Below are 12,562 nucleotides of genomic sequence, written 5' to 3' on the forward strand. Positions count from 1 at the left end.
GCGAGGTAGATGAGAGTGATCTCTCCGTTCGCTTTATTCTATGCAATGAAGCACGCGGGAACAGTGTTCAAATTCAAAACTCAAAATCTTAACGGTGATTGTTTCCTAAACGGAAACGGATGGGAATGAACTGTCAGGGGAAGGAATGGGCCCACAGCCACCTAAGCAGTCAAAGCTTAGTGTGTTGTTGTTTCAGGGTGGCCCACAAATATACACTAGCCCTACGTTCTTAAAGATTTTTTTAAAATAAAATAATAAATCCTCTATTACTATATGGTCGGCCAATCCTACCCAACCCAACTGGTGTCCTATGATATCATATAAATCCCAGTGGAGAATGCTTTAACAAACCAAACCAGGTAACACGCTTACAGGAGCAACAGATTGTTTATTTTACAAAACCCTAGGGTCCAAGGATTCAGTTTTCAATTTTAATCCTTTTCCGGCATTACTTGAACTTTAGCCATGGCGAACAGAGAATTCGAATTACCCGTATCAGTCACTGCGGCTGATACACCTACGCCTCTCCCCGGCGTCACTGCGACTTACGCCCCTGGTACCCCCTTCATCGCCACTGAAGGTTACGCGCCTACGCCTTTCTTTGGTGCCACTGCGGCTTACGCGCCTGCACCATCCTTCCCCGGCATTGCGACTTACGCGCCTACACCTCTCTTCGGCGGCACTACGGCTTACCCGCCTACGGCTCTCCCGCCTACGGCTCTCTTCGACGCCCCTACGGTTTGTCCACCTACGCCATTCTTTGCAATCCCTTCGCAATCTTCTGCTCTGGATGTGGATCTGTCTTTCCGCACTCCGGGCATAGCATTTACTCCACCCACGCCTTCCAACACTCAGGTGGGAAAGCCGCCCACTTCCTCAGCAACTCAATCCTCCTCTGTATCGCAACCATCAAATGCGTTTTGCACTGTTGCTTCGTCTTCATCAACCACCAGTGCACCTACAATTACAATTCCTTTATCTGGTGAAGGGACTGCACTAGCACAGACCACTACTTCTGCTGCTGTAACCGTACCAACATCTGGGATGTCATTTTCATCAGGACCAACTTCCACTACCAATTCCGCTGCATATCCCCGTTTTACCTTATCGTCTTCAGAGGCATCTGCAACAAGAACTGCATCTTCAGTAACTGGTAAGTCTCTCTTTCGTAGTTACTGCATTATGGTTTGCCATTTACTGTTTGATAATTAAATTTTCTAGTTTATGGTCAACCTTAAAGGTTTCTTAGTTTTCGGAATGTTGGCAGAGATTATAGGCTGCCTTGAAATGTTCTTTTCTTTTCCTTTTAAATATCTCAGGCAGGATTAGATCACATTTTTTAAGAATTCTAAATGTAACCACTGTTGAATTAACCTGATAGTCATTACACCACAGTCACATCTGTTAATAATCACATAAATCAAATATGTTTTTGCGCGCGCTGAGTTTTCATAAACATAGATGAGTATGTGTTTAGAAAATAGTTAGAGCTTCTTGTGATTCGAGATACATGGAACTAACATTTTTTGGTGTTTGTGTTTCGCAGCTAACACTCGAGAGTGCGATAGGGCCATGGAAAAAATGTATGCTGCTATGGTAGAGATGGATCAACTTTATGAGAGATTAGCAAGGGCAGAGTTTGTGAGAGGTGTTGCCCTAATTGAGAGAGACCAAGCTCAAGCAGAACGGAATAGTCTGCAGATCCAAAATGATCAGGCCCGAGAGAGGGAGAGACAAATGCAGATAGAGGTGCAACAACTATGTGCTACGAATTATGCGCTCAAATTAGAGCGAGATCGTGTGCAACAACTATTTGCTGAGACAAATGCACTCAAAGTAGAGCAACATCCTGTGCAACAACTATGTGCTAAGATAGATGCACTCAAAGTAGAGCAAAATCGTGTGCTAGGAGAGCTCGAGACAATTCATCAGATAGAGATGCAACAACTATGTGCTAAGATAGATGGACTCAAACAAGAGCAAGATCGTATGCAGCAACTATGTGCTAAGATAGATGAACTCAAAACAGAGCAAGATCGTTTGCGAGGAGAGCTCGAGACACTTCGTCAGATGAGAGTATCAGATATACAAGTACCGTAGAGGATGGATGCATTGACAATGGAGAATGTTAGCTTGAGAGAGGCACAAGGAAGAGCAGAGGGGCATCCAGAGGGATTCGTTTTGTTATAGCCTCCAGCTCCTAGACCACCTTTAAATTTTGTTCTCATATATTGTCATAGTCGTAAGAGAATATGCATTTTGTCCTCATATTTTGTCATAGTCGTGAGAGATGGGGTATAGTATGTGTATATGGATAACTGATTATTGCAAGGACATCTTTTATCAATAATTTGATTTCAGTTTGTGTTTATTTGATGATGTGTTTTTGGTATGATGATGATATAGAAATAAAATGATGTGATGTTATGACAATATTTTAGCTTATGTTTGTAATTCTTTAAGAAATAAAGATAAATAATAGATTCAAATTAGTCATGTGTAAATAATTGAATGAAATTTGGATAAGAAGGGAACATAATAAAGGAGGAGATCTTGAGAATAAGGAATCCTCATCGAAGGGCATCTTTTGAGGATTGACATTTTCTTTCAGCTCAATTTATTCTTTAATCCTCAGTACGGTTTGGGAGCAGAATTTTAGAAAATCTCTTCTACCATTTGATATTGAATAACACATTAAGTTTCTTTGGATTGGGATTTTTCTCTTTAAAGGGTTTTCTTTGCACAAATCACTAAGATGTGGTATGGTTTTTGTGTTTATTTTCTTGCAATTATTATTTTTTCACATACCTTATGTCATAAATCAGTATATTCAGCATATTTTACACTTCTACTTCTTTTAATTTGATATAGAGCTTGATTGATAAGCTCAAATATTAGGTGTTAGGAACAATTTTTTCTTGTTCTAACTTTTATTTGGGTTGCAACTTATAATAAAAACATACAAATAGATAGGTTCATCAAAATAAAGGACATTCTTATTTATGTGAATATTACATATAGAATAAAACTATATTTAGTTTAAATATAGTTATTGTTGATAAAAAAATAGAATACAAACACCGGTCTAGAGAGATAAGGGTGTGATCTGTTAACACAGTTCCCGAATATGTAACTAAGGAAAGAGATTATTCTTAGGGATATCATCTAGGGGCTGCATCCCTAATAGGATATATAAGTAGGGAATTGCCAATGAGGATAAAAAGATGATGAGGGGAATAGAAGAATAGTGAATAGAAGATAGAAAGTATAAATGAGATATAAGGAATGTACTCAATAGATTAAGATATCAATATAAGAGATATAATTATGAAGCCTCATATTATGTATGGTGTTCTACTTTTGTTTTAATGACAAGAATAGGTAGTTGGGCCATAAAGTGGGAATAGACCACCTTAGCTACTTGCCTAGTTTCTCTAATCACACTACCAACCACATTCAACCCCTATGAAATGGCTAGAACTTAGGACACTAAGAATTAAAAAAAAAATTAACTGCTCGTAGGAAAATTGAGAACAAACATATACTTCTAGATTAGGAATTCAATGTTGTCTACTCCTATGAATGCTTATCTTTTTCAACCCCTATCAAACAACTATAACACAGAGAAATAAGAATCTAAACTTCAACATCAACTACCCTTGGGCAAATTGAGAACAAGCATCTACTTCCAATTATAAACTTCACACAATCTATCCCTAAGAATTTTTACCCTTTCCAATACTTATACCACAGAGAAATAAAGCTCAAATTTCAAATCTAACCACCCATGGAGAGAACAAGAGTTTTCCAACCGGTCCCAAATTTCTGAATTCAATACCATTTAACAATGAATTTTCCAAATGATCTATCATAAGATTGGCCTCTCTATAGATATGATTGATGATTACTTCTTCAAAGGAATTAATTACCTCAATTTAGGTCTCTCACAAGACTCCCATGTGGTGCATTGATGCCAAATCTAACCATTATCTAATTTACCCTAAGATGGTTTCAAGCTCTTCTAGCTCCCTTTGCCAACTTGTTCACTTGGAACTTCTATTTCTCTCCCCAAATAAACAACATGTGCAAGGTACAAGGGTTTTTACTTGAGGTGCATATTACATTGTTCTTATATAGATATCCAATCTTTTCTCAAGGAGAAGCAATCACATCCTACCAACATTAATTGTTGCTTGTTTAAAAGAATCACTACTTAATGGGACATTTAGGAAGGGTGATGATCATGTTGATTTAGTTTGTTTAGAGGATATGAGGAGAAATCCCCCATAAATGCCGTGGATCAAAATTTAGTTGTGTCCTCCCAATCTGAGCATACATGGATATAGGTCAAGAGGAGAAGCTCTCCTTCAAGAATACACCAAATTCTACTAATGTCATCTTCCAAAATGGAAAAAAAAGGCTAAAGTTAAATTTTATCCATGAGGAGTTCTTCTTTTGTGCACAAAAAATTGTTTCTAAAATATTTTTTATGATATGTAAGTTATATTTTTGATAGCACACCTTTGTGTTGCCTTGTTGCACCCCTTATGGCTAGGGCATACATTTTATATTTATTTAGATCTTTGTATTATAGAAGCTACCCCATTTTACACTTCTACTTCTTTTATTTTGATATAGAGCTTGATTGATAAGCTCAAATATTAGGTGTTAGGAACAATTTTTTCTTGTTCTAACTTTTATTTGGGTTGCAACTTTTAATAAAAACATACAAATAGATAGGTTCATCAAAATAAAGGACATTATTGAAGACTTGTACCATGCTAAACAATTGGTTAACAATTAAGATTGGTGATGGTGTTTTTTTGGCTACAGATTTGAATATGTTCAATATGAATGTGACCACAATACATTGAATTAAAGTAAAAAAGTGGAGTATAAATATGCAATGAGACTACTACTACTTTTTTACATCATGGGATCACTTGATGGAGTTATAGAGACCATTAGTTTGAAACAAAAATGACTAAAGTAGTGGTTAATAAATTGACTTTGAATGTACTAATGAGGCTTTAGTTAGTCATGGGAAATTGAAAAACAAAGGTGAAATACTAAAAAGGGAAAAATAAAGAAATGTATATATCTAATTTATATGAGAGATTTAAAACTCTTAAAAAGTCTATGCCTAACTATTGGAATTACAATAAGACCAACAACAGAGGGAAAAAGGAAAAAAGAAAAATGATGGAGATATCTTTTCAATGCCCTTAATGATTCATGTATTGAAAGATGAATGGTTGATAGAATTTGAGGCTTCTTTTGATATGATGTCTCATCAAGGGTGTTTTTTAAAATTATGGTGAATATAATGGTAGAAGTTGTATCTCAATAATATTTTTTATTTGAGCATAGTGAGCAATAGAAAATTCTAATTTTGGTTCCATGATGGACAAGTGAAACATGCCAATGGTGTGATAGACATGCATGGTTTGACATAGAACCTATCATTAGTTATGAAATTCAATTATGTATGGATGTAGGTTGTTTTATCTAATGAAATTTGTAACATGGTGCAAAGAGATATAATGTTTTCTAAAGATGTTTGTGTGCACACTCAACTAGAAATTATACTCTCAAGTGTAATGATTATTTTGTTTGTACAGTTTATATAGTATGCACCTTGACTATCATAACAAATGAAAAGGATTTATGAAAAGGAGATATAATTTTTGTGAAAGGTGTTTGTGAGCTTACAATATCAACTTGAAAGTGTATTCTCTCAAATACAATGCTTATTTTGTTTGTATAGTTTATAAAGTATGGAGCTCCACTATCATAACCAATGACAAAGGAGATTGGCGTCTCTACTTTCAGTGGTCGTGATTTTTTAAGCACTTAAGTGGACTCTTATTTTAAAGAGAAAAATATTTATAGAAGAATCTTTTTTTTATGGTACCAACAAATAACTCATATAAATGAAGATTATTTAGGTATTTTAAAAGAACTTGAAAAAAGTTAGTTAAGGGGATAAATGCAATTGTAATATAGAATTTTATTGATGTGAATTTTACATATAGAATAAAACTATATTTAGCTTAAATATAGTTATTGTTGATAAAAAAATAGAATACAAACACCGGTCTAGAGAGATAAGGGTGTGATCTGTTAACACGGTTCCTGAATATGTAACTAAGGAAGGAGATTATTCTTAGGGATATCATCTAGGGGCTGCATCCCTAATAGGATATATAAGTAGGTAGTTTCCAATGAGTAAAAAGGATAATGAGGGGAATAGAAGAATAGTGAATAGAAGATAGAAAGTATAAATGAGATACAAGGAATGTACTCAATGGATTAAGATATTAATATAAGAGATAAAATTATCAAGCCTCATACTATGTATGGTGTTTTATTTTTGTTTTAATGAGAAGAATAGATAGTTGGGACATAAAGTAGGAATAGACCACCTTAGCTACTTGCCTACTTTCTCTAATCACACTACCAACCACATTCAACCCCTATCAAATGGCTAGAACATAGGACACTAAGAACTAAAAACAAAAAATTAACTGCTTGTAGGAAAATTGAGAACAAACATATACTTCTAGATTAGGAATTCAATGTTGTCTACCCCTTCGAATGCTTATCTTTTTCAACCCCTATCAAACAACTATAACATAGAGAAATAAAAATCCAAAATTCAACGTCAGCTACCCATGGGGAAATTGAGAACAAGCATCTACTTCCAATTATAAACTTGACACCATCTATCCCTAAGAATTTTTACCCTTTCCAATAGTTATACCACAGAGAAATAAAGCTCAAATTTCAAATCTAACCACCCATGGAGAGAAGAAGATTTTTCCAACCGATCCCAAATTCTGAATTCAATTCCATCTAACAATGAATTTTCCAAACGATCTATCATAAGATTGGCCTCTCTATAGATATGATTGAAGATTACTTCTTTAAAGGAATTAATTACCTCAATTTATTTCCCAACAAATGAATTGAGTATCCAATTTGTAGTAGAGCCCGCCCTCAAGGCATTAATTATTATGACCTGAAATACCTTTCTATTTTTGAAATATTTATGTTTAACTCTTTGCAAAGAAGTACCCCTTCCAGTAGAGCTCTGAGTTCAGCTATGTTATTTGTGTCATCTTCTAGATGCTTTTCCAACTTAGCTAAAATTGAACCATCATAGGCATGAACTACACAACCATCTCTAATGGGTCCATGATTACCTTGAGAAACAATATCAAAATTCAATTTATCCCAACCTATCTTAGGAGTGGACCAAACATAATTTTCTCTTTTTATTTTACTTATTTGATCCCCATTGCCAACTCAAAGAGGAATCTTCAATCTAAACCATTTCATTCTAATAGAGCGATTCTAATTTGAAAATTAAAATTTCCTTTTCAAATGACCTCCAATTCTACTATTCATCACTTCAACATTAGCAACTTCCACCTTATTGATGAACGACTCCCAAATCATCTTCTTTCCTTGGAAATTTTTTCAGTTTCTCTCTTTACATAGTTTCCATAGGATAATGGAGGGGAAAATAATCATCAGACCTCCATATATACAATTCCTATTTAACTTTGACCAACTTTTAAAAAGGTTAAGGATGTCATTAGGAAGAGAAGTGATTCATCCTAGTTTGGAACACAACCATCTCTACTATTTTTGGGAAAAGAGACATCCTAAAATGATATGATTGAATTACTCATCATGGTGTTCACATAAAACACATATAGATGGACCTTCAAAGCCTATTCTCCTAAACCATTGATCAGTTAAAATTCTCCCTTGAAGAGAAGCTCAAGAGAATGTTGGTTCTTTTGATAAACATAATCTATTCTAGTATAATTGAATGGGGATAAATTTTAGGAAAACACATTTAGATGGACCTTCAAATGCTATTCTCCTAGACCATTTAGTAGTTAAAATTATCCCTAGAAGAATAACCACTGATAAGGCCTACAAAATATCAAGTAATGATACATATAATTAACAAAATATATTTTAAATCCAATGTATTATTATATTTTTAACAAATTTACAAATCTTTACCTTTGGTGGCGAAACTACTCGTGACCATGGAGTCGACTGAACAATATGTAGTGTACTCCCACCACCTATTGCACCCTGCAATGCATTTTATTTATATGTCACTTTAAATTATTCTAAAAATAAAAATTCATTTATTTTTATAAGATTTAGTCACTTAATTGATAACATATCATAAACTGAATTAAACACACCTATGTCTGATAGAGAGGGTATAACACATTGAGCAGTTCATCGCTGAGAGCCACATCCTCTACAATGGAAGCATGGCATCTTCTCCTGCAACATGTAAATGAATGAGATGTCCCACCATTCTCATCTGCGTCAGTGTCTACACCAGAACATACACCCTGGCAGGTGGGGCACATATGCTGAATGGGTTGGCTCGTGCCAAATGATGCATGAGGTGCTGCTGATGAAGGAGGTGCCACTGAGGAAGGAGGTGTTGCTGATGAAGGAGGTGTTGCTGATGAAGGAGGTGTTGTAGGTACTAGTACATCCTCTGCTTCAACCAGCTGTGTGCCATACTGAACAATGACATCAGTCAATGATGCAGCTGCCTGAAGAGTCTGTACACATGAACCATGGGTTTAGGAGTTGTACGCCTCCTATGTTGTGGATCTACCAACCTACGGGCCCTAGGTATATCCTATGCAGAGCCTCCGCCTCTACCCTGAAATTGTTGAATGTCAAAATAATTTGGCTTCTCACTGAGGATAAACTCACAATACAACTTTCTCAAAAAATATAGAGGCACCTCCCAATTATTACAAGGTGGTTGGTCAAAGACCATATACCACCTATCCCAAAAAGCTTCTTTCAACCTAGCATGAACACACCAATGTATAGGAAACCGAGTCGTATTTAGTTCTAGGTTGTTACTGGTAACAAGTTCGGTGAATAGAGCACATACGTCAGCTTTAACTATACCCTTTTTCTTCACTTGATCATATGACAACCCATCCACATAAAATATTCAACATCTATCCCTCCATGAACCCCATTTCGTAACCTCCCTAGATACCTCATTTGCACTATTAGCCATTGTTTCTAATGTTCTGGCAAGGGTTGAGTGGTGCTCAAGGCTAGAATTCCTCAACCTATTCACCAATATAGAAATTTGGGCACTATTTTGTGTAAGCTAATTGATGAGATCCTCTTGTGTGGCATCTACATGATCTAATGGAGGATGTGGAGGGTTTCCGGGTGGTGGTGGTTGTTGAGGAGCAATATTTTTCAAGATTTTGAGGGTTTTCTTGTTGCTCTTGTGTAATTTTAACACGGTTTTCTTGTGTTGCTTTTGCAGGAGGAGGTCTTTGTTGTCTATTTCATTTTTGGGGATTGCTTGAAGAATTTGACATCAAATTAATAAAAACAAAAATTAAATCAATTAAAAACCATAATTTAATTTAAATGCAAAGAAAAATAATCAAACAAATCAAATCTTACCTGTTCGACAGGGTGCCATTGTTGAAAAATGCTCTCGATGTTGGGAAAATAAAAAACAGTTATAAACCTATGCGGGTTCGATGCTTTTTTGGCTTCTCCTTGCCACTGTTCCATGGGATTTTGTGTTGAAAATGGCCAAAACCCATGGCCTAAACGAAAGAAATATGTTTCTCAAAACCCATACGGGTTTTCAGAAACTTTAAATTTTTTTATTTAAAAAAAATGTTACTCAAAACCCGTACGGGTTTTGAGGAACTTTTGATTTTTTTAATTGTTTTTTCTCTTGGCTTGGTGTTACCATGCCTAGCACATTTTTTCAATTTTAGAACCCACATGGGTTATGAATTTTTTTTATTTTTTTTGCATGTGGTCACTTTTCTGTTCACCATCTTGGTTCACTTACCCTTACTTAAATTTGCATGTGGTAATTGTGTAATTTATTGGTTCTTTTACAAAACATGTAAACTTAGCCAAACCATTTCCAATCATTTTCAAACAGTTCAACTCCAAAAAATGGAGAGGGAGATCTTTTGATATTGATCTGATTTCTTTCACTGATGGTGTTTGTCAAGGTTGTGTGCTTGGTAAGAATATCAAGGATTCTTTTACTCTGAGTAGAGCCCACCATGCTACAGTAACTTGGACCTAGTTCGTAGTGACTTCATGTTCTTTCTCACTCCATTTTTTGGGGGGGCCAAATATATGCTCACATCGAATGATGAATTCTCTTAGCGTACATGGGCGTAATTTCTAAAGTAAAAGAGTGATGTCTTTAATTTAATTAGGATGTATAAAGAATTTGTAGAGAAGTATTATGGTCTTTCTATTAGACAGATATGTACAAATAGTGACAAGGAGTATGTCAATCTGAAATTCCAAGACTTTGTTTTCATCATGGCATCCTTTTTGGCTACTCCTCTAGGGAGAATTTTAACTGCTAAATGGTTTACGAGAATAGCATTTGAAGGTTCATCTAAATGTGTTTTGTTAAAATTCATCCCCATTCAATTATACTAGAATAGATTATGCTCACCAAAAGAAGCAACATTCTCTTGGGCTTCTCTTCAAGGGAGAATTTTAACTACTCAATGGTTTAGGAGAATAGGCTTTGAAGGTCCATCTGTATGTGTTTTATGTGAACACCATAATCAGTAATTCAATCACATCCTTTTAGGATGTCTCTTTTCCCAAAAATAGTAGAGATGGTTGTGTTCCAAACTAGGACGAATCACTTCTAGACCTGTGTTTGTATTCTAGTGTAATTTAATTTTCATAATTTTTAATATTTGATTTTATATATAGATTACTCGTTAGTAGCTCATTTATTGTGAGCATTAATAGGACAATATTTGGGTATGCTTAGTTTTTATTTCTTTTCTTGAGATATGTATTTAATTTCTTACCTTCTAGAAAATTTAATCTTGGATAAAGTTTTCTACCCAATTTTATTCACTGCCCTTACTTTCGATGCTATTTATAATAAAATATAAACATTATACTAAAAATATACATTTTTCTTAAAACCATAATCTTAATTTAATAAAAAAAAAAATTTATAATTATTGATGAAATAGTTTAATTATTTATTTGCGTAGTGTGAATCAAATCCCTATAAAATAGCTAATAAATTTTATTATGTTTCTAGAAATAAAATTTGATGAAATTTTATATTATAGAAAAGAATCACTTTATTTACATTTTTTTTTTGCTGGGTAATAGGCCGAAGCCGATATTTTATCACTTTATTTATAGTATTATGAATAGATAATGAAAAAAATTAGAATAGATATATATTTGTTATTATTTCTATAGTCTAAATTCATATTTCTTAAGCTATAAAATTGTGAAAAATATTTTATGGCTATTTGATTGGCCAAAACAATTTGAAACAAATTTCATTCAGTACAATAGACACTTTTTTAGAAAAAATTTCCATACATAATCTAGATCAATGGGGCAACTTCTATAATATAAAGATCTAAATAAATGTAAAATGTATGCCCTATCCATAAGGGGTGCAACAAGGCAACACAAAGGTGTGCTATCAAAAATATAACTTACAAAGGGTAAAAATTATTAGGGATAGATGGTGTCAAGTTTATAATTGGAACTAGATTCTTGTTCTCAATTTCCCCAAGGGTAGTTGATGTTGAATTTTGGATTTTTATTTCTCTATGTTGTAGTTGTTTGATAGGGGTTGAAAAAATAAGCATTCGTAGGAGTAGACAGCATTGAATTCCTAATCTTGAAGTATATGTTTGTTCTCAATTTTCCTAGGAGCATTTAACTTTTTATTTTTAATTCTTAGTGTCCTATGTTCTAGCCATTTTATAGGCGTTGAATGTGGTTGGTAGTGTGATTAGAGAAAGTAGGCAGGTAGCTAAGGTGGTCTATTCCCACTTTATATCCCAACTATCTATTCTTGTCATTAAAACAAAAATAAAACAGCATACACAGTATGAGGCTTGATAATGTTATCTCTTATATTAATATCTTAATCTATTGAGTACATTCCTTATATCTCATTTATAGTTTCTATCTTCTATTCGCTATTCTTCTATTCCCCTCATCATCTTTTTAACCTCATTGGCAATGGCCTACTTATATAGCCTATTAGGGATGTAGCCCCTAGATGATATCCCTAAGAATAATCTCTTTCCTTAGTTACATATTCAGGAACTGTGTTAACAGATCACACCCTTATCTCTCTAGACCGGTGTTTGTATTCTATTTTTTTTTATCAAAAATAACTATATTGAAACTAAATATAGTTTTATTCTATATGTAATATTGACATATATAAAATTCTATATTACAATTGCATTTATCCCCTTAACTAAATTTTTTCAAGTTCTTTTAAAATAATTAAATAATCTTCATTTATATGAGTTATTTGTTGGTACCATAAAAAAAAGATTCTTCTAAAAATATATTTCTCTTTAAAATAAGAGTCCACTTAAGTGTTTAAAAATTCATGACCACTAAAAGTAGAGATGCCAATCTTCTCTGTCATTGGTTATGATAGTGGAGCTACATACTTTATAAACTATACAAACAAAATAAGCATTGTATTTGA

At 34.0% G+C, this 12,562-nt stretch overlaps 1 protein-coding gene across 1 annotated transcript; it reads left to right on the plus strand.

Annotated features, from left to right (window-relative positions):
* Window positions 1–465: 465 nt before the first annotated feature.
* LOC131050033 (uncharacterized) lies at window positions 466–2,100 on the plus strand. The gene is made up of 2 exons (XM_057984162.2): window positions 466–1,153; window positions 1,547–2,100. Exons 1-2 carry the CDS (start codon window positions 466–468, stop codon window positions 2,098–2,100), a joined length of 1,242 nt encoding a protein of 413 aa, XP_057840145.2.
* Window positions 2,101–12,562: the final 10,462 nt, after the last annotated feature.

The sequence above is a fragment of the Cryptomeria japonica genome, chromosome 4 (genome assembly GCF_030272615.1).
Source record: "Cryptomeria japonica chromosome 4, Sugi_1.0, whole genome shotgun sequence".
Lineage (NCBI taxonomy): Eukaryota > Viridiplantae > Streptophyta > Pinopsida > Cupressales > Cupressaceae > Cryptomeria > Cryptomeria japonica.